Here is a 22,414-nt window from a genome sequence, read left to right on the forward strand (position 1 = left end):
TGGAACTAACATAACTCCATGGTGAGGGGAACAGATTAAAAGTCAGATAATGTATACATCCTGAAGAGCAGACCTGGCTGTGCAGGATCAACAATAAAAACTATCTTCAGCCTTGCCCTGCAGCAGATCAGATTTGCTTGTCACACAAGTATAGCATCTTTAGACAGCAAGAGACTTCCAGACATATAGTTCCACCCACCAGTTGTGTTTTGTTTTTTTTTTTTTAATTTATCAGCTCACTGGACACTATGCATCTTGGTGGTGCTTGTATATCAAATTCATATTAGGAAGCCGGTAAGCAGCTTGGGGCCATAACTCAAGTAGGAAAAAGCCCCACAAACATTACTGCTTACTACAAGTTATAATTGATCTCAGATCTGACTTCAAGTCCAAGCCAGGACAACTCCAGCTGACACTACAATTTTCAAGAGTCTAATCACACAGAAAAAGCTCAGTTGGGCCTCTCAGTTTCCTTACTGCCTATTTTCAGAAAATACCCACCAATCCACTTAGTAATCAGAGTACAAAAAATACACAACAGATGGAATTTACAAGTTACACTCATAGCCTTACTTCTGTTAGGCTTTCAACCTGGGGACGGAAGAGGGAAAACAGTCCCTCTCTGTTCAGTCTTCTATGCTAGCATTGGTTTATTTTATCAAGTAGAAAACGTGGTATGAATAAATACCCCAGAAAGAAAATAAGAAATAGAAGAGTTTCTGGAAGAAAAGTTTCCCAGCTTTCAAATGGGAGTTGTAATCCATCCTTAGTCTCACTAGGCTATGGCTTGGTTACCACTGAGATCAAGCTTGTTTACTCCAAAGCAAAAAGCTTGGCATGACTTATAGAAACAGCTGTCCTTGCCAGAGCTCTAATAGCACACATCTGTGGAAAAGCTGCTTGGAGAACTGCTGTTTACTTTGGTAATGAAGCTAGGTCCCCAGAATGAAACCTTGCAATCTTCCCAAGAGATGTCGCAATACATTATCCTGTACCTCAGCTACATACCATACAGACTCTCAAGAGTCTGAGAACTACTTGGCTAAATCAGGAGAGCAAGGCAATGTAGCTTATCTACTCTGGATGGTACTATGCTCTATTCCTATATTGGATTCAAAACACAGGTCCTAACTGAAACTGGTTGTGTTTGGTTTTATTTTTTTTTCCTCCTTTCCCTGCTACAAGTTAAGCCACAGCCAGTAGCATCTCTTGAAGACACTTTCGAGAGAAGGGCCTCAAAACAAGATTATCAAATACCTTCTTCAAAACTGGCTTGAAGGCCGAACTCACCCCCTTGTCACTTTTTTTTTTTTTAAGTCAACTCTGAACTTAGACCCCAGGTCATTCCTGAATGTGTTTAGAGGAAACACCAGCACACACTTGGACTAATAACTACCTGGTGAGGAAAATGAATTCCAGGTAGATTGTGGAGGTCAAGGCTTCCTTTCTGTTTAGGGAGTCATTGGCCTGAGGCTATTCTGCTTCTCCTCATTTATCAAAGACTGAGTTTTCAAGCCACTGTCCAAATTCTCACTGACCACACAGAGATTGAAGGCTCTCTCCTCTTCAATATTCCCAGCTCTTGATTCCAGTGCAAAGGTCATCTCATTTGCTCAAACTTCAGTCTGAGATTTTGCTTCTAGCAAGGTGGGTTACTTTGCCCATCCCTAATCCAGTAACTAAAAGATTCCTTTCTAAAGAATTAAGTGGACCTCCTACTGAAACAGGTACTTGCATTTTCACATTCTGTTTACAAACAACTTGCACTTTTGAGAGCACTGAGCTCATAAGCTCACAAGCCTGTAGCTCTTCACAGCCTTGCTTTGTGCTCTTAAGTGTTGAAATTGCTGAGGAGAAACCAAGCTCTAATTTGAAGCACTTACATGTACTCCTGAGAGCAAGAAAAAAAAAATCTTAACATGAGTAGGTTATGTAAAAAGTTTAATTATAAAATAAATAAGTTTGTTATGGAAACATTAAATATTAAATACAGTAATAAATATTTACACTTTTACAGAGATGACTTGACAATTAACCGTGTTCCTCTGCTACCAGAAGAATTCTGCTCTGTTTAAACAGAACACGTTGACTCTTCCAAGAAGAAACTAAACTCAAATAATACTCTGTGCTCAAAATCACATGGACAGTTCAAGAAACCAAGGACACTTGGGTCAGAAAAGTTTGAGGTAAGTTGAATTCTTCACACCAGAAGGTAGAGCACAAGAGACCACAGCTTGCAGAGTGTCACTGCATGAATTTAATTCTTCAAAAGGAACAGGTTCTTGGTCACATTCAGCTCACTGGATCTGACTTGAAGCATTTTACACTTTGAGAGCTGCTTAAAGCAGCATTGAGTATCTGGGTAACAGAAGCAGCTTTGTGTTTATAAGAGATGGGTCCAGGCTTATCAGCTTGCTTAAGCATGGATCTTTTCCTTCAGATGCAGAGCTTCAGATCTTGCATTTACTGTCTTAGCATCCTGAGGAGACTAGTTTTAACTCAGGCTAGCACACACACAAATGGATAGCACCACTCACACAAGTCCTACTGAATTCAGAGGAATTACTTTCCACATGTACAGTAACAGAACCCAGGCGTGGCTGACAAAGATCTGTCACCAACACCCTGCAAGTCAGAACTAGAGATGAAGTTCTTTGAAGCTGATATCAACAGGGAGCACAGCAACAGGAGAATTAGATTTTTCATCCACTGAAGTCTAGGGAGACAAGCCATGCAGAGCTCTTCCTTTAACTTTTTTTTTTTTTTGGGGGGGGGAGGTAGGCAGGGAATATTCTCCCCTCCATCCATTCCCCTCAAAACCGCAAAAAGCTCTCTCCCTTAAGTTATAGCTGCCAAAGGAAACTTGCTAACATAATAAAGTCCATCCACACAACAGCAGAGACTGGAGTTCCAGCACTGAGAGGGCTCAGTAGCCATAGTCTCTAGCAGGTCTTGATAGCAGGTCCTCTACCTCATAGCAGCAGCTCCTTCCACATCATTATGCCAAGATGTAGTGGTAACTGTCTTCCCCAGCAAGCGATTCAGCAGCAAGTGGCATGTTGACATCTCCTTGCAGCAGCCTCTGTCTTGATTAATCAGGGCTTAGTGGCAACAGCTCCCACCCACAGTGTCCAAGTGGATGTGTCAGGTAGCCAGAGGTACCCCGCAGCTTGGCAGTGGCCACATCAGAATCATTCTGCAAGAGGCAGACCAGGCATGTTAATCATCACCCAAGACATGAGCACTCTGAGCTCAAACCAAGGCAGGTAGGTTAAATATGTGTACACACTTGGCAGACTAAGATCCTCCACTAAGATACTCTTCAGCCTTAAGTAAGCTTTGAGCAAAACACTCCAGCTGTCACTGGACAAAGCTTGGACAAGGCCTGTAGCTGACATGTGGCAAAGCAAAACTTCTGAGTTCTGCCAGAACTTCTCAGGACTACCCTTTATAGTTTTTCCCTTCAGCTTGTAGCATAATTCCTGTTCAGTAAGGGTCCTTGAGTCTGCTGATAAGTACACTTAAGCTCAGAAGAAGCCAAACTTGCTTGCTCATTAAAAGCCACTAGACTTGTCCAAGGAGTGATCCACCTAGGCAAGGAGTTTTAGTGCTCAGTTGCTATGGAGGTATGTAACTCAACTGAGAGGCTACCTATGGCACTTGCAGAGTTGGCAACTTTGTCTTGGTCTACAGCCTCCAAGCACCAGAAACTTCCCAATGCCTTGCAGAGAAGACATGAAAATGCTCAGTATTTCTCTTAGGGGTAATGATGATCCATCTGGCTGCTGTATTATCTTCCAAGGTGCAAGCCTACCTGTACTGAAGCTGCCTCTGCCCAGATATCAAGGGGTTTTTTTCTGCTTAAGTCTGCTTATCCTATCCTCAGTACAGCTTCCTATCCTCAATTTTTCTTTAAGACAGCAGCTAGAAAGCTAACAGTGCTATTAAGAACTCACCCAACTCAGGTGGGTTTTGCAAAACCAGAAAACCGTGCCAGTCATTCACATGTAACCTGTGCATTTCAAGACACTTCAAGTGTTAAAAGCTAAAACTAGCTCTGCAAAACATGCATGCAATTCTCATATGGTTAACTCCATCCTGGAAACACTGAAAAGTGTTTCAAGTTAGCTTTCATACCTGCATTCTCCTCATTTACACACCAACATGGCCATTTCTGTTTTCTTGTCGAAGTTTTTTCCTTTCTTCTTTCTCTTCATACTGAGGACACTTTTTCCTGACTCTGTGGAATTATGGCATGTTAGAGGTCATTTTGAACACTGACACACATCCTGTTGTTACCAGCCTCCACACCCCCTGCAGCATTTAGACTTAAGTCCTCTGAATCCTCAAGCAGCTCCTCAGCACCAGGAAGTTTCAAGCAAGACATTTTCTAAATATTCACCATCAAGCAGTATACAGCAAAACACCAAGGGAGCCCCTCAGTTAGGCACTGGCAGTCTTGCCTCCCAGAGCCAGGCCTTCCTAGCTCAAGCCTGATTTGGTAGCAAGACGAAGAGAGTTTACTGCTGAAATTGAGCAAAGCACCAGGAGGCTTTTTGGAGGATAGATTTCTTGGTGGCTTTAGCAAATGGCTGCAGAGACTAGACTGCCTTCATCCTCCCCACAGCAGAGTCCTGTGGACTTCAAGGGGACAGGGACTTCAAATACTTGATGTATCCCTTGAACAAACAAGCTGCTTATTGATTTTTTCCCAGTTTCTCCAGTCTTTCCTGATAACTGTTTCAAACAGAGCATCTAGCTTCTCTGGATGAAGGTACAGATAAAATGTACCTCATGCTTCAAGGTCCTGGTGGTTCATAAAAAAAAAATAAATTCAATCCCATTCCATGGCTTGCTCCAGAAAGTAACAATGATAATTTGTTCTTACAGCACTACAGAACTGGTTCTCTCCTAGCGGTAAGGAATGAGGCAGTGTTCAGAGAACAAGCGCTCATCCCAGCATTCCTCTAGTTCAGATCTAAATATGGATCAGTGAAATGACAAATGCACACCTTGTTTCCGGAATTGCAGGAAAGGGTACAGCATGTACCCAATTCAGCTTATGTATTTCATCAGGATCTAAAATTAGACTGAACTTTTGAGTTTCACCTACAATATCCCAAGCCCTACTGAGGCAGAGCTGCAGTTCAGAACTGGAGGACTGCTGCAATATTCAGGAAACACTGGAGTCAGGCTACCCATGCTAACTATCTGACCTCAGGAATTCCTGAGGAACACACTAGCCAGAAGGAAAAGCACAGGCAGGCCTAAACTACTGCATACTGCTTGTTAGCAGGTACAAAGAAGAATTTGATTTAAGGCCTGGAACACATACCCAGATAAACTCTCTCCATTTATTCAGAACAGGACCCTAGATTGTGATTACCTACTAGACTGAACTGTCAGCAGTTGGTTATGCTGCAACGGTTGTTCCCTGCACTTTAAGAGCAAGCAATACAGTATTGTGTGCTGACAGCACTTGTTCCCCCATTTGCTTCCTCCCCAACTGAAGTATTTAAGCCCAGCAGCCTCCATTAGTAAATGCACAGTTGGAGCGCCATTTCCTTCCCTCCAGCCATGTACTCAACTGTTGGATAATAGCTACACCTGAGGCTGTTATATTACTGCTTGCAGGCTTCTTCTCCACAAGGGTTAGGGTAGACACTGCTGTGTCAGCATGAATGTTCCTCCTCCACTTCCTGCTGATGTTCTGTAGCACTTTAACTACCCCGGTTGTAGCAAGAGCAGAAAGGCTCTTGTTTTAAAATATAGCACTCACAGACTGCCCACAGCCAGTATCAAGAGAGGGTAAATGAACATCTATCCACTTATGAACTTGTCAGACTATGCTTCTACCCTCAAGACATATCCAAACTAAGATAAGAACTCAGCCCTTTTGGATGTCTTCCACACAGATAATTCAGACAAGCCATGCATATTTTGGGGCTAGGCGACACAAGCCCCACTCATGCTTAAACTAGACAGACACCAAAAAGTATAATACTTACTGCACAATCACAATGATAAGTACAGTAATGAAGCTGATGCTTGACAACAGGACAGCTACCACTACCAACACAGTCTTCGAATAGTCTGCCACATCATTCTTCTTTTGAGTCTTCATGAACTGTTCACCACAGCGCTCACCAAAGAAATCCTGATGACACCTGCAAGCAAACATCAACAGAAATTCTTATCAGCTCCCATGCTGTTTGGAGCCAAGGACACCCACACACATGCAAAGCTGACTTAGACATCTTCAGAGTTTCCCATGAATCTCAAGATGCTGGCTTTAGAGCATGTTCATGAAATGCAGTCACTGCTCTAGCACAAGGTTTGTCAGCATTTCAACAAGTCAAGATTAGTTTGGGTGTGATGTTCCAGAAAGACACGCCTTTTCATTCTTTTGGTTTGAGTTTATGACCAACTGATGAGTTCAGTGGCTTGTTATGCATCTCAGATGCCATCATCACTTAATTTACATGGCAGAAAGATTCTCAGTCAAAATACAGCAGGAGATGGATCTATGTCAAGTCGACACTTTTCCCCTAAGCCCTCATATGCCACCAGCACATGCCAATGACACCTAACTCACAAGGTACAAGTAACTTACTTGCAGGTCACCATCTGGAGATGTTCAAGGTATATGCATTCACCATGGATGCAAAAGTTTTTGTATTCCATTTCACAGGGAGTCCCTTTCTTTTTGTTTTTCCCTTTGTTTTTCTTCCTTCTTGATTTGCCAGAATTCTTCATACCCCCCCTCTTTGTTGGCTTGGGTTTAACCACAGGTTCAACTGAAAAAAGGACAAGGTGACTCAGTCTAGCAATGCTAAAAAAGCTACATTCTGAGAAAACTGAATTACAGAATTTGCTGAGAGGTAGGGGGATGGTCACTGCAGGAGAATCTGCAACCAGGAAACACAGGATGCAAGTGAGTAAACAGCTGTACATTTCACATCCAGCACAAAGGCAGCAAGCTTAGAAGCTCTTTAAGCTCAACTCTGCCACCATTAAGTCCTGTGCAATGCAGACCAAAAGCAGAATGAGAAGATAAGCTGAGAGAGCCACCAGAGATGAAAAGCAGCAGAGTTGAAGGACTGCAGTATTCCACAGTATAAGATACTCAAGTGAAACCCTACAGGTTCAAGCAAAGATCTGCAAAGAACTTTGAATTCACATTGAGCCAAGCCATCCACTAGTTTTATTATCAACTCATATACAAGGCTAACAACATCCATTGCTCTAAACTCTCCATTTGCATCAGTGATGAAAGGCATTTTAACTCCCCAGGTCCTCCTGAGCACTTGCAGAGGCAAGACAGCTTGTTATCCTAGTTAGCATACTTGTTTCTCCCAAATAACCTGCAGTGCTGTCTTCAGCAGAAGGCAGTTCATTTCCAGCTCTCCTACTTTGACAGAGATGCCAAATGCACTGAAGGAGTGAAGGCAGGATAGTCCACAAGAGTCAGGTTATTTGTTCTGCCACTTACCTGTTGCTCCTCATTATCTCAATTAAAACAAACCTCTAGAAGAGTGTAGTTTAAAATCCTGGTGACTTAGTAGGCTTTGGATTCAAGCAAGGGCAATCATCTTACTTTCGCTGAGGAGAACACACTAAAGCCAGTCACTGACTATAGATCATAAGCTCCAGAGCTGCTCCATTCAGCAGTCAAAGCTCAACAGCATAATTTTAAAGCAATTTTGTAAAATACTGGCTCTCTGAAGAAACCATCCCTTTACTACTAGCTGCAAAGCATATCTTCTCAGTGTAACACCATTTTATTCAGGAGTAACAGTTAACCAGGTGAGTCTGAACAGGTCTTAAGAACAGTACAGCTATTTACGATACTCTTCCAGGCTTATTATTTCTCTGTTGTGCTCTACAGACCTAATTAAAATAATTTTTGGAGTATTAATATTTTACCTAGAGCACTATGCATATAGGTAGTCACCACAACAGGACACAACTGGATCTGACTACTTCCTAACCCTGTATTTCTAGTGACAAGAACAGAGCCTGCACAAAGAAACAAGGTGTAGTTCACTGTTGTCTAGACAGCTGATCATTTTAACTTCTAGAGCAACAAGCCTGGCTTGAAGTTACTTAAAAGCAAAAATGCCTTCAGCAATCAGAAGTCTGATTCAAATGGTATAAGCTAAATTAATGTATGTAAATGAGGAACACTGTTCCTGCAGCAAGGTTTCCTATCCCTAGAAGTGTGATCCAACTACTGACAGCTGGGGCCCCTGTTCCATCCAGCTGGACTCGATTATTTAGGTTCACACTTCCACAACTGAGACTCTTTGCGTTCTTCTCTCTGCAAGGCTCAGCATGTTGGTTTGATCTCCATGTCCCCGTCTGCAAGCTGCATAGCCAGGAAAGCCATCCACAGCTGAATCATAACAGCTTGAAGACTCCACAGATAAACCTCATGCCAAGTAGAAGAGCTAGTCTACAAACCAACCAACTTTGCTAACAATTCTGGTTTCTGTGCTGTTATACAACAGTTAAGTCATCAAGCCAGTAGTTTCACAGGCTGAACTGCTCAATAACTCTGACATTCCTGTTTCCATTGGGGGTCTTCAGCTTAAGGAAAAACTTCAACAAAGGTCCACAAACTTACCGGACTGGGCATCTGGAGCATATTCGCCCCTCACCTAAGAGGTCACTTAGTCTCATTCAAGTCTCTGGGTGTTTCTGCGGGAAAAATAGTTGCCAGATCCCATCCTAGAGGGCAACAGCACCAGCCTACTAACATCTACTGAGATTCAAATCACCTGTAGGTACCTGGCTTGTTTTACAATCACACTTAGGCCAGAACAAATAAAATCCTCCCATCCCCATATTCAGGCAGGCTACTCAGATCTCCTCATAGTTTACAAGTAGTCAGACTACAGTAAATTCACACAATAGCTATTGACAACTAAGTATTGCCTTAAAAATGCTTAAACTTTCCTGCAGCCACTTAAAGGTTTAAGTGTTTGCTTTCCCTAAGAAGTTTTAGTCAACTCCAACCTAAATAAGCCATCATGAGTAAACACCCATCCTTGGAAGAAGAGAGAAAACCTGATGTAAAAGCTACTTTCAGGGCCAAACAGCACCCATAAATCTCATTGACACTTCCATGCTAAGTAGGTGGTAGCTATTGCAGCACACTCCTCCTGTCAGGTTTATTAAAAGAGAACAGTACAACAAGCAATCAGCTAACCTGCAACTTCCACCCACCCTAACTGCACACACCACCCCTGAAAGCCTATTTTTAACACACCAGTTTCACACAGAAGCACACTTTTGCTCCATACTCAATGAACTACGCACAGCTGCCTTAGAAAAGTATGGAAAAAGCCAATGCATCGAGAACCCTCAGGACCAGCACTGCAGAGCTGATAAACCCACCTCACACCTTGCCCTGTCCTTCAGCAGCGGGAGGGATTCCGACTCACCTCGAATCAAGTCATCCACAATGTACTGGTGCACGGGAAGCAGCTCCTCGTACTCTTCATCCTCCTCATAGTCGGGACCCGACACGGCATCACCCTCGCGGGCCTCAGGCTCCCGCTGGCCGAGATCCCCGTGCCGCTCCGGCTCCGTAGCGTTTGGCGCAGACCCGGCGACAGGCCGGCAGGCTGCGAGGAGAAACGGCAGCGTAGGCAAGGGGCAAACCAATGGCCGCCGCGCAACAGCCCCCTCACCGCCCCGACGCCACGAATGGCCCCAACCGCCGCCGCGCGAGAGCCCCCTCACCGCCCCGACCCCACCAACGGCCCCAAGCGCCACCCCGTGGGGTCCCACTCAGCCGTGTCGCTCCCCTCTTGCCAGCCTCACACGCACCTGCGAGCGCGACCAGCGCGGCGAGCACCACCACAAGGCGCATTGGCGGTCCCGGGGGCTGGCGGCAACAGAACGACAGATGTCGCGGCAGCCGGCGGCGGCTGGTCGCGGCGGTGCGCAGCGCCCCATAGGGAGGCGCCTGCCGCCACCGCCCGCTTTATAGTCGGCCGCCGCTCGCGCGCCCGGACGTGAAGTGGCGTCAGCGGGGTGGGGCTGGGGCTGGGCGGCAGGTGAGGGCCAGGCGCAGGCGCACCCGCAGGTGCAGCACGCGCCCCTCCCGCTTTCCACCCCCCTCCTTCTCCTCGGGACCAGTGCGGGGATCTTGGCAGTTGACGGTGTTGCACGGCGTTGCCATGGAGAGCCCTGTGTACGGAGACACAAGGAGTTTATGGCACAGGCACACCTGTCTGGCCACTCTGCTCTTCGCTCTAATCCCCACTTCCCCTGCTCCTCAGAGAGGAAGCAAGTGAGATACGGAAGAAATATGTTATGGCAATAAATCTGGTGATCACCCTTACCCTCAGTCCGTGTGCATTTGCTTGAGCAGTGTATGAGTAATGACTAAGTAGTGAAAAGGAGGGTGGGCGAACATCCAGGCAGAGGCAAATGCGCTCCTTGGGGGCACTTGGGCTCATAATTGCCACTGTAGCCCTTAATGTTTCCTGAACTGTTGTGTAAGAAAGCATGAAGACCTGCTTTCAGGGGAGGAAAAACTAGAGAATGGGGTAGTAAGGTGCTGGTGTAGCATGGAAACCCAGAAAAGCCCTGAGGTGTGAAGGGACAAAGGGGTTGGTACCTCTGGTCCCTGCAAAGGCTCTGCCTAGCATGGTGAGGTGGGAGCACAGCTGGGACATCACGCCTTTGCAGTGCCCACTGGTATAGAGACCCTCAAAGGTGGCATGTGGCAATGCTGCCAAGTGTTGGAAAAGGAGGATCTGCGTGACCATCTAACTGATAGGGGCTGGAACGCTACTCACAGCTCTGGAAGCTGCCAGAGCCTTTGCTTGAGGTGGTCAGGATCCAAGTTGCTCAGTCATCAAACTTTCTCCCCTTCTTCCACGCATAACGAAAGAGGATACATGGGTCCTGCTGCCATCTTTGCTGGGTCATGCTGATCCCAGGAAGAGATGCCTAAGAGCTCTGATAAAGAAGTTCCCAAATCAGTTGCTTGGACATTAACCTGTGACAGACAGCCCCAGCAAACCTCTGTCAACCTCATTGTGTGTAGTGCAATTGAAATTTATTTCAATTAGCTGACAGCTTTTCTTTTAGTTTTTGTTGTTGTTGTTGTTGTTGCTTTTTTCTGCTCATTTCCCATGCCTTTTCCCATAGTATCGACAGCAGAGAAAACACAAATCCTGCTCAGCCACCACACCTTGGTCCAGCTGCAGCACCAGGAGGCAGTGGCTGAGCAGCTCCAGAGCTATGCCTTGGTCATGATTTGGGGGCAGCTGGGGCCTACACAGGGCCCCTCCTTTCCCCCTTGGACCAGAATTCTCCTCCCACAAGACCCCTGTAAGTCCCAGGACCTGGTGTTAGCAGGGACCAAGCGCATGTGAATGGAGGTTCTCCAAAGGCAGAGACTTTGGGGGCTGTGGTCTCTTCTGTCAAAACCTGGGGTTGGTTGTGCAAGACCAGCTGAAGGGAGGTTTGTAAATGGATTTTTCCTTCCCCCTCATCTCCCACGCTCAAGACCAGCTCCCTCAGTGAGGCACTGCAGTTTCCCTGACAAATTTTCTTTTTTGCAGCTATTAAAATGAAGTATTTCTCCCAGTTTTTTATCAGACATTCACTGGAAACATTTTCAACTAATTTTTTTAAAGTTCAATCTGAGAAATATACTGAGCACTGAAAATTTCAGCCCCATGTGGTATGCTTGGCAAACCGTGGAGCAACTGAAAGGAGCAGCTTAGCAGGGGAAAGGTTGAATGACCTGAGTTCAATTGCCCGTGTTACCTGCGCTGTTTAGAGACCAAACACAACATATCCAGCGCCTGACTCATGACGTTCCCTCTCTCCTCCAGTCTCCAGCTGGCGGCTACATCTCACTGACTGGCAGCAATGAGGAATTTGGCTCAGCATGCTTCAGATTTTTCAGGCATTTTGCTGACTTCCTCCTGCTTCCTTAAAGAAGAAGGGGCACCCTGGCATCAACCAGAACCACTCTTTGGTGTCTAGAAAATACAGCAAGGTGGTAATGGCCACAAGTTGTGCATGCAGGGGTTTAGGTGGGACATCGGGGAGCTCTTCCCAAATGATGGCATCTTGGCAAAGCTCTGATTGGCTGCTTCTCTAAAAGGACACCCTTCAGAGGCCACATGTTTCAGGATATTTAGGGTGGGATCCCGCTGCAAGCCCCAGCTCTGCTATGTGCTGTTGAGGAGAAAGCACTAAGCTTGATAATGACCTTCTTCCAGGGCTGGAAGGACACTTGGACTCTGCCAGACTCCTGGAGGATGTCCGCAGGAGTAATGAAAGGAAGAGAAGCCTTGAAGGGGCTGTAAGGGTCACCCCTGTGGGTAGCCCCACTGCTGCTGGGCTGGTGGAGCAGGCTGCTGGGCCAGCAAGGGCAGGGCTCACCTTTGGGAAGATGCTGGTTCCCCGTGGATGCAGAGTGCCACCTACTGAGCCACCGCTCCCAGCAGCACCTGGGGTATTCCAGCACGACACCCAGGCTGGGGCTGCTGGGCTGGTCTTTCCCTTGCCTCAACCATCTTTTCACTAGCCTGGAAAACCTTCAGCACAGACCACGCTCAGAGAGCACCCAACAGGACCCAGTGCAGGTGGTGTTGGTGCCAACTTCTTTCCCCTCTGGCCTCCAGCTATGTCTATGGAGTACAGCATTGTGCCCACGTTAGAGTGGAGGTTTCTCTCCACCAGTGTGCCTCCCCTCCCAGGCTCATCTACAGAAAATGTCCCTAGGATAAACACCATAGCTGTGTTTCCTGCTGTGGAGCAGCGCATCATCTGGCTACCTGCAGCCCTGGGGCCACAAGGCCACCCTGGCAAGGGTGTGATGTCCCAAGGCAGCAATTCAACATCTCCTGCTCTGTGGTGAATCCCAGCAAATTTTGCTGATTTAACATTAATGTGCTCTCTCCTTTCACTTGTCAGCTCCTGAGACCTCCTGTCCTCCTCACTGACCATGGCCTGTCACCTGGAGATGACTAAAATGAAGGATGTGCCCAGGGTGTGAAATTGCACATTGTCAGCTCTGGTTTGTGCTGGGAGCACCCAGATTGACAGAGTATTTGAATTATGTTTTGTTCTGACCCCAAGGATGAGGGTGAAAAGCCATCTTGCCCTCACCCTGAATGAGGTGATCAGCAAACATCTGTCCTATCCCCTGTGGTAGGGTGTGTCTCGCAGAGGGGAAGTGACATAAATCCTAACAGCTGCCTGGCCTTGGTGAAGTGCACTTGGGCACTGTGTCTTCCAGAAGAGTCTGAGTGCCAACTGCCATCTCATGATTCACTTTCTTTACTTTTGATAAAATCCCCAAGAAATGTGTGAAAGGAAAGGAAGTATCTGAAATTCCTGCCCATTGATTTTCTTCACTGATATCAAATGTTTATTTGGCAAGGGTGGGCACGGCTGACCAGGGTGTTTGAACATGAGTTATCCTTTCTCATCTATAGCCTATGCCAACTGCAGCCTTCTTTTTAAGGAGCACTGTGTACTACAGTCAGGGACAACACAAGAGCTAATTTTAACAGCGGAGGAATAATTTTTTACAGTTACAAGGCAAAGTTCCTTGAGATGGTCTCATACAGATGGAGGAGCAACAATTTGGGTTTACCTTTAAGGCTGCCCTAAGAGGATCTTCACTATGGAAGTCCAGCTGACCTAAAGTGTGTTGGTGCCAACGAAATTTGCAGTGGGTAGTTTGACTGAGTTTAAGTGGGGTGAATAATATATCCCTTTCCTCACCTTAGTGGCTTGGCTATGAAGTCACTGTGAAGATGTGTATCACAACTCATTTGAAAGCATAGCATGTGAGTAAATTATACGGTACCGCACATTTTGAGGGATTGCAGTCTTACACAAGAACTGGGAATATGTGACAGAAATAGCATGATGTTTTGCTTCTGCATCGCATGTTATTTCCAACTATCCAGTATAACAGAGAAATAAAGGACATGTGAGAGTTGTGTGGCAATTTTCTCCTGGAAGTGCAGCTAAAGTTTTAGCTTTTTACTTTATAATCTTCCTTGCACAACATTTTTTTTGATCTGGTTCCCAAGCTGAGTGGCTGACGAGGCAAATTAACACAAACAGAAGAACAGGGCATGGATGTCCTCCTCTGTGAAAGGATTTCATCTTAGCAGAAAAATGCTGCGAGCAGCCTGGATCCATCCCCTGCCGGAACCTGGGCAAATCCCCTCAGCCAAGAAGGGGCCGCTCCCATCCAACCTGAACACTTTTCATTTTTTGTCTTAGCATCTTTACAAAGACACCTGCAGGCCATGGCGTGAGGGAGGGGCTGCCGTTTTGTCCCTGCATGCATGCCCATTTCTCCTCTCCACTGTGTATGTTGGTGCTCAAAGTCCTCCTGTCCAATGTGAGAAACAAACACAAATTTTATAAATAAACACATGCCCCGGCTTTCATATCCAGGGTGATCACTGAGGGTCACACCTCCTGTCCATCTCCTGCCCGACAACAAGTGTATCCAGAGCTCCTGACTCTCTGATCTGAGTTTAAGAGCAGGAAGAGGCAAAGGTCAAATTCAGGCCCAGTGTGGGCAAACTGAGCAGAAATGGTGCACAAATAAGTTCTTGATTCTTCTCTGAGCCAGTACGACTTTTACCTGGGGCTGATCACCAGATCGCCATGAAAAGCCCTTTGTCTGGCTGTTGGAGGGACCCTTTACCAACAGTCCAAGTCAGGTGTAGGTTTGCGTTGCTGAGCTCCCTGCAGCTAGAGCAGAGCAAAGGTCTTTGGTGTGAGACTCACAGTATTTCCCCTGATTTGAACGGTTTTCCTTCTGATTCACCCCACTGTCAGGAAGAGGAGGGCAGCTGGCACCACCTTACCACAGCTGAGGTTTTGCCATCAGTGCATCAGGAGGTGATTTTTCTTTACCTATCTGAAGTCATTTCGTATGTGAAGAAACAATGAATCACAAAGAGAAGCCTACAGCAATTAGAAACTCCTTTCCTCTCACCTTTGCCAAAGCTAGATTGTTTCCCTAGAACAAAGCCCAGGCAAGCCTTCCTACGCACAGCAATGATTATGTAGATCATTCTGGATTTTGTTTTTTTTCACAGGCCATGAGCAAGCAAAGAAGCTCAGGAGAACACTCTATTTCACAGGCATGTTATGCTCCCTTGGAAGTCCCATTGTTTGCTGGTAGTGCCTGCATTTGGCTACAGGTGTTGTGTCCTCATTATGTCGGCCGCCTTTAATTGTGCTAGGGTGCTGGCACCTAAGCATGAAATTTGGCAAACGAAAAAGGTGCCACTGCAATAAGTCAGTCCTGGCAGCTCAGGCATTCATTTCAACGTGGTGAACTGGGACTGGTGAGCAAATGCTTTGTGTGGCTGCTTCCAGTCACACAGGTCCATCCATCAATGAAACCTGTGCAGGCAGTACATCTCGTGTCCCCTCTTCCTCATGTGTTGCGTGTGTCCCCGGCAGGCTGGAGCATAGGGCCAGTGCTTTCTCAGGAGAGGACTGCTGAGACATACCATATGAGTAAGATCTTGTTTGCATAAAAATTGCACACTCATGCTGTGAAGGAGGTTCCCTAGGCACAGTCTCATTTCCTTCTGTAGGTAGGTTTGCCTTCATGCAGGAAAAACCTTATTCTTGAAGTCCTTGGACAGAAACCAGTTTATGTTTGCATACCACAAAGCTGTCCTATGTTTGAATTCACCCAAGTCTGACTGTATGAAGGCACCCTCTGCCTCTCTGAAGCAAAGCAGAGTCTCTGCTTTGAGCTGGATTCAGGCATCCTGCTCACATAGGCCGTGCTTTGCTGACAAGAGGTCTCATTCCACTCCTAAAAGGCTTCTCAACATCACTAGTGCTCCAGTGTATGTGTGGCTCCTCCTGTCCCTGTGGGCTTCACCCAGGAGGTTTCCAATGGAGCAGAGGTTTGCTTCAGAAAGGGAGGAATCAGGAGGTAGGAAATGCACAGCCAAGCGCTGCACTTCGGTCTCCACCACTCAAGGCTTTCCTCGAAGCGTAGAGAGCAGCTCTGTTCCCTTGCCATGGTGAGAACGAACTCAGCTATGCTGAGGAATGTAAACTGGTTTCAGACAAGTACAGGAGCTAGTGCCAGAGAGCAGATGCAGACAGGACATCCTGGTAGTGAGAGGGATTTGTGTCAAAATCAGCTGCCTGGCAGGGAAAGAGATCCTTGTGTCTATTCCCTCTCACCTGGGTGATGCTGTTCTGAGTTACAGAAGGGCAGGATGGATTTATCTGCCTAGGGACCCCTCTAAGAAACAAGCTTTTGGTAACAGGATTTGTGCCCCTCCGTCCCTGCCCAGTGTCTTCTGAAACCTTTATTCAAGATTTACCTGCTTCACTGATAATGAAGTTTCTCTTCTATCCTTACCTCCAGAAAGTTATTACCAAGCTTGCTCAAGTTACCTGGAACTAACACATTTCTAAGTAAAGAAAGAGAAAATTCAATGCTATTCAGCTACATTTAAATTATTTTTCGATTTAAAGAAATATTGGTTTGGCACAGAACAAGTCACTAAGCATTGTAGTCAGCCATTTTTTCCCCATATTAGCAGGGTAGTAAGCAAAAAAACCACATACCCGCATTTAAAAAGAGGAGATGAGCTGAAAAAAATGCACAAGACTTTGTACAAAACCTCAGAAATTACTGTATATTTTCCATTCAAGTGTCATGTTTCAAGTATCCTGACCCATATGAATGCCAAATTGTTCATTTGCAGGTGTGAAACATTAAACATTAAGTAACACAATAAGTAAACATATTAAATGTTTTGGAAGAAAGTGAAAGGAGGAGAGCTGAGGCCCTGATCTACAACGTCAGGTGGCCTCACAGCTTTAGAAACGCCTCTGCAAGAGCAATTTTCACACAGGTTCTGCTGCTAAATGCAGAGTGAATATTTTGCCGGCACATGCCCAGAGAGGCAGAGCCTGCTGTCTGCCTGAGTCCCCACAGCCCTTCCCCAAAGTCCCACTCTGGGTCTGCATAGGGCTTTTCGGACTGATGGGGCTTTGCCTGTCGGTCTGCTGCCTGCAGCTGCTGGGCACCACGTACTCGTCCTTGTGCTCCATGGCACTGCCGAAACAGCTGTCCCTCACCTGGCAATCTCAGGAGGCAGACCTTCGATGCAGCAAATGGAGTGTCAAGGCAGCCCCTCCACAACCCTTGAGCTCTGGTGCGGAAAATGGTGACTGCCTGCTGCACCACAGGTAAAAAATCTGCAAGAGAGACAGGCAGGTAAAGCATCATCAAGGAGAGGGGAGTCTGAGGAACAGCTTTCTCTGCAACAGCTCTGCACTCCATGCCAAGAGAGCCACAAACTGTACACCTGCCATTTCCTTGCCACCCACAACTGCCAAATTACTGCCATAGCAGTCAGAGATCTTGCCATCCTGGGTGTCCACCGGTGGGCTAAACACATCAGGGCTGAGGTCATTCCCAAATCCCTGGGAGGATGCAGTGACACTTGCATTCCTAGACTGTGAGCTTGAGCAGCTTGAAGTTGATGAATTTGCAGGAAGGGTGGCTGTGAGGTGAATAAAATCTGTCATATCACTTGGTGTCACTTGCAGCCTCTGCCCAAGGTAGACCGAAATTCAGGGGACCTGTGGCTGTGATGGACAAAGCTGACAAAATCCTCTCCGTGGCTGCAGAGCTCTCGGGCAGCTGATGCTAGCCTTCAGTTTGGAAAGAAAGGAAGACTTTGCTGGTAAATATCAGGAAACTGAGCCTTGCAGTCATTATTAACCACACTAAGGACAGCACAGACAAGGAATGATGAGAGCCTTCTAGAGACACCGTGCATTTCAGATCAGTACTGACCAAAGCCACATGTCTGCCCCTTTGGGGATGTCTGGCTTTCCAGCTTCCATTTCTATTCTGAAATAGAGAATTATGTTCAAAAATGTCTTTTTTTAATTTTTTTTTTTTCCAAATTGGAGTTGGCAGTGCTCCAAATTTTGCACTATGAGAATGCTGAAACCCTTAATTTCCACTTTTTTTTGATGCATACAAAAAGATGAAATTTAACAAGGGAAAGTGTAGAGTCCTGCTTCTGGGCAGGAACAACCCCAGGTTCCAGTATAGGTTGGGAAATTACATATTAGAGAGCAGTGAAGGGGAAAGGGACCTGGGGGTCCTGGTGGACAACAGGATGACCATGAGCCAGCACTGTGCCCTCGTGGCCAGGAAGGCCAATGGCATCCTGGGGTGTATTACAAGGGGGGTGGTTAGTAGATCGAGAGAGGTCCTCCTTCCCCTCTACTCTGCCCTGGTGAGACCCCATCTGGAATACTGTGTCCAGTTCTGGGCCCCTCAGTTCAAGAAGGACAGGGAACTGCTGGAGAGGGTCCAGCGTAGGGCAACAAAGATGATTAAGGAAGTGGAGCACCTCCCTTTTGAAGAAAGGCTGAGGGAGCTGGGTCTCTTTAGTTTGGAGAAGAGGAGACTGAGGGGTGACCTTATTAATGCTTATATAAAGGGTGAGTGCCATGAGAATGGAGCCAGGCTCTTCTCGGTGGCAAACAATGATAGGACAAGGGGTAATGGGATCAAGCTGGAACACAAGAGGTTCCACTTAAATTTGAGAAGAAACTTCTTCTCAGTGAGGGTGACAGAACACTGGAACAGGCTGCCCAGGGAGGTTGTTGAGTCTCCTTCTCTGGAGACATTCAAAACCCGCCTGGACATGTTCCTGTGCGACCTCACCTAGGTGTTCCTGCTCCAGCAGGGGATTGGACTAGATGATCTTTTGAGGTCCCTTCCAATCCCAAACATACTGTGATACTGTGATCAGTTTTCATGAGCTCAGTATATTCTCTGTTGTTTGGAAGATGAGCACAAAATGCTGCTTTTCCACAGGGAATTTCCGAGCTAACTTCCCATGGCAGGACATGGCAGGAAGGTTGCGCTCCCTCTGTCCCTTCAGTGAGTCCTATACCTGAGCCCCAGCATGACACAGTGGGATGACAGTTGTGATGCCCCATGCAAAGAAATCTGGATCTGGAGTGGGAGATGCACTCTTCGAGGTGACCACTAGGCAGGAATGAAAACTGTGCTAGAAATTTCACCAAACCATCCAGGAATACTGACTCATTAATGGATTTGCTTTCCTCTGTTTGCTTGATTTGAGCTCATCAGAACAAAACAGCTATGGTGAGTTGAAAAAAAAAACCAAGTTTTGAGTAGTGCTGAACTGGCCAAAATGAAATATCCCAGTTATCCCAGCAGAAAGGAAAACTAAATAAATAGGTGAACCTGTTGGGAGAAGAAACAGTCCCAAATCAGATTACGTGCCTGTTTCAGAACCTGTATTTTCTGCCAGAAAAATCCTCTGGGTGGAAAAATTCTCAGCAAAACTTCACTGCAGTAAGACAGTGGAGGCAATGGCTGAGGAAGAATTACATGAGTCAGGACAAAGTAGCATTAACAACAGTGTCACCTGGGACAAGGCCACTGCTCAGAGCAGCAGGCGGCTGGCTGGGGAGGCCAGCAGCAGTGACCAGGCACTAGTAGCCCTGACAGCAACCTTGCCCTGGGTGAACCTTTGAAGCTGCTGAGGATAGGGCTGGGAATATCCTTTTTTGAGGTATTTGCTTCCTATTTCAAAAGACAAACTTGTTACTAGTGAGAAGGACAGCAGCCATGGCTCTCGGAGCTAGATAAAAACCAGGCTGCCTGAAAAAGATGGCTTGCACTCACCTTGCCTGGCTTTCCCAGCTGTTGGAAATCCAATCTGATTTCTAGTATTTTACCTTCTTCATTTAAATGTTTGTGTCCTCCTGGTGACCTTTTCACAGAGGCTGAAACTTGCTGGGCCTTGCTCCACGATCTCAGCCATGCTTTTTCTTGGCATCAGTGGGATGAGCAGGGAGACCTCCTGACTGCGCTCCAAATGTTTGGGAGGCCACAGGTGCACTGATTTTGTGAGGTACTTGTGTTCTCTTGTTTCCTGCTGACTTCAATACTGTGGCTTTTTGCAATCAAAAGTCTCACCATCTTTTCTTGCCCTCATCTAAGCCCTAATCTTCTGTCATTTTCTGCACTGTTATAACAAGTCTCTGATCTGGCTTCCATCTCCTCAGTGACCTGAGGGCTCATTCCTCTGTTGTTGTGTGTATCTGAATGGATACCCACCTACCACCAGCAACTCTTCTCTCCTGAAATTAACTCCTACCTCCCCTTCTCTATTGCCTAGATGACAGCAGGTCTGGGAGAGGCAGCTAAATTGGCTTATCTTCCTCATTTGTGTGGCTTGTACAACTGCCTCAGCTTCCCGTTACAGTGAAGGGCCCCAAGAACCAGCCTGACAAAACAGAAGAGCCACCACTGCAGGACCACTGGGGATCACTGACACATGTCTATGGACAAACAGTGGTTCCCAGTTGGGGCAGATGCCTGTTCACTATTGCATCTCATCTCCTAAATTCCTACTAGGCTTTCCTATTCCTACTGGGCTATGCCCTCTGGTGACTGGGTCAGAAGGATCAGACTGGCATCCATCAGGGTAGGGCAGAGAGATTTCTCAATATTTTTTTGATCAGTTGTTTTAATCTCACAGTTTGCTGGGAAAGCTTTTAATCATACAGGATAGAATTATATAATGGGAGTGTTGGAGCAATTTAGGTTTGGCACTGGCTTTATTAAAACAATGATGACTATTTATGCAAGATCAAACTTCTATATTTACTGATGGAACACCTTCCATCCTTCCTTTCATCCTTTCTTCCCTCCTTCCATCTGTTCAGCCATCCGTCCATCATTCCTTCATCATAAACAAGGATGACTGCTAGTGACCCAGCCCAGATTTACGAGTGCATGATTTGTAAGTCTTTCCAGCCCATTTAACCTCCCCTCTCTCCTCCCTGTGCCCCATACCTGGCCTTCTCATGAGCAGCCCTAAAATGAGATTCCAGATGCACTGTGCAATCCGAGGCTTGCTCAGCGAGGACTAGGGCCAGTTGTCTAAACATCCTCCACCTCTGTGATGTAACCCCAGACTGTAATAGAGGCTTCCTCCAGCTCTCAGCAAACTGTTGACATTACTGACTGATGCACCCTGAGGAAACCCGCTTGGGGTACACGTGACTCACAGAGGATTGAGATTGCCAGAGCACCTCTAGTGACATTACCATGAAGCATGCGAGAGGCAAGATGGCATCTGGAGAGAGAAAAGTCAGCCTCTCAGGTTACACTGCCATATTATCTCTTGTGTGGGCTGCAGATGAAGAACATGCTAAAGAAGGTCTGGTTTTACCCTTTGTGGTAGCCACAGATTTTGTGGTAATGGTAATTCCAGGTTTGGCGACACCAGGCATGCAACAGATGCTGAAGAAGTTTCTCGCTCAGGAAGTGATAAAGTGATGGATAGCTGAAGTTAACTGTGACTACTCCCACTCTGATCTCTTTGCAGCTTTGCAGCTGGCTGCTGCTTTTGGAAAGATTTTTCTTCTAATGCTCTCTCAAAAAACATCAGATATGTTGTGATGCACAACATATTTTGTCAAAAATAAGTTTCTCTTTTAGTGGATTTGCTTGTCAGCTAAAGCCTTCATATTAACTGCTTTTTCCTGGAGAACCAGACACATGTTTTGGTAAACCTAGCAATGGAATGCAAACTTATTGATAAGCATGGATGGACACCTCGCGAGAGGGGCAACAAGAAACCGGTGACCAAGAAACTGACCAACTGTGTATAACATTCCATTCACGTGAATACTTCATATAAAAGTGGGAGATCACGAGGATCTCGTCCCTTTTTCCTTTCCCTTTTCCCTTCTTCTTATGGCCGACATTAGGAGAGGACCTTGCTAGTCGTCCCTGCGAACTGAGGCCTAGTGAGAGACTGAATCCAGCTCCGGTTGGCTGCAGAGTCTAATCCAGGACTTTGGTTGCCGGCTCTGCAGTTGCTGAGACTTTCAAGATTGGTTTTGTATATTTTGTATTATTTTCTCTATTCTTATTAGTAGCATTAGTAAAACATTGTTAATTTTTCCAACTCTCTTCTCTCTGTCCTCCTTTCCCTCCTGATCGCCTGTCTGCAGTGGGAAGGGGGGAGAGGGAGGGGCAAAAAGGGGGAAGTGGGGGGGGAGAGGGGGTTAACAATACATCTGCCAGGGTTTTATTGTCACCCTGCAATCTAAGCCCTTGACATGTGACCAGGGGAAATATTAACACCAGTAACATTTGCACAAAAGCATAGCATTTCAGAGAGTTTACAGTAAACCTTAGTTCAAAAAAGCACCATCCTTCCACAAAACACCAAGGAAGGAGTTGTTGCCATTGCTTTTAGGTCCAACAGCCCCAGGCTTGAAAGCAAGCATCAGTTGTCCTTTGCCTGAATCCCAAGAGTCTGGAAAGGGCTTCAGATAAAATATAGAGACACATGGG

The 22,414-nt window shown here is 46.3% G+C and overlaps 1 protein-coding gene across 1 annotated transcript; it reads right to left on the reverse strand.

Annotated features, from left to right (window-relative positions):
• Nucleotides 1-4,152: 4,152 nt before the first annotated feature.
• LOC309438951 (amphiregulin-like) lies at nucleotides 4,153-9,947 on the reverse strand (the record flags this gene model as incomplete). Its single annotated transcript, XM_082050979.1, has 5 exons — nucleotides 9,835-9,947; nucleotides 9,447-9,629; nucleotides 6,614-6,797; nucleotides 6,009-6,167; nucleotides 4,153-4,240 (listed from the first exon to the last, which is right to left on the reverse strand). The coding sequence occupies exons 1-5, from the start codon at nucleotides 9,875-9,877 to the stop codon at nucleotides 4,153-4,155; spliced, it is 657 nt and encodes a 218-aa protein (XP_081907105.1). The 5' UTR covers nucleotides 9,878-9,947.
• Nucleotides 9,948-22,414: the final 12,467 nt, after the last annotated feature.

This window comes from Streptopelia decaocto, assembly GCF_964273445.1.
Source record: "Streptopelia decaocto genome assembly, chromosome: 4".
Classification (NCBI taxonomy): Eukaryota; Metazoa; Chordata; class Aves; order Columbiformes; family Columbidae; genus Streptopelia; species Streptopelia decaocto.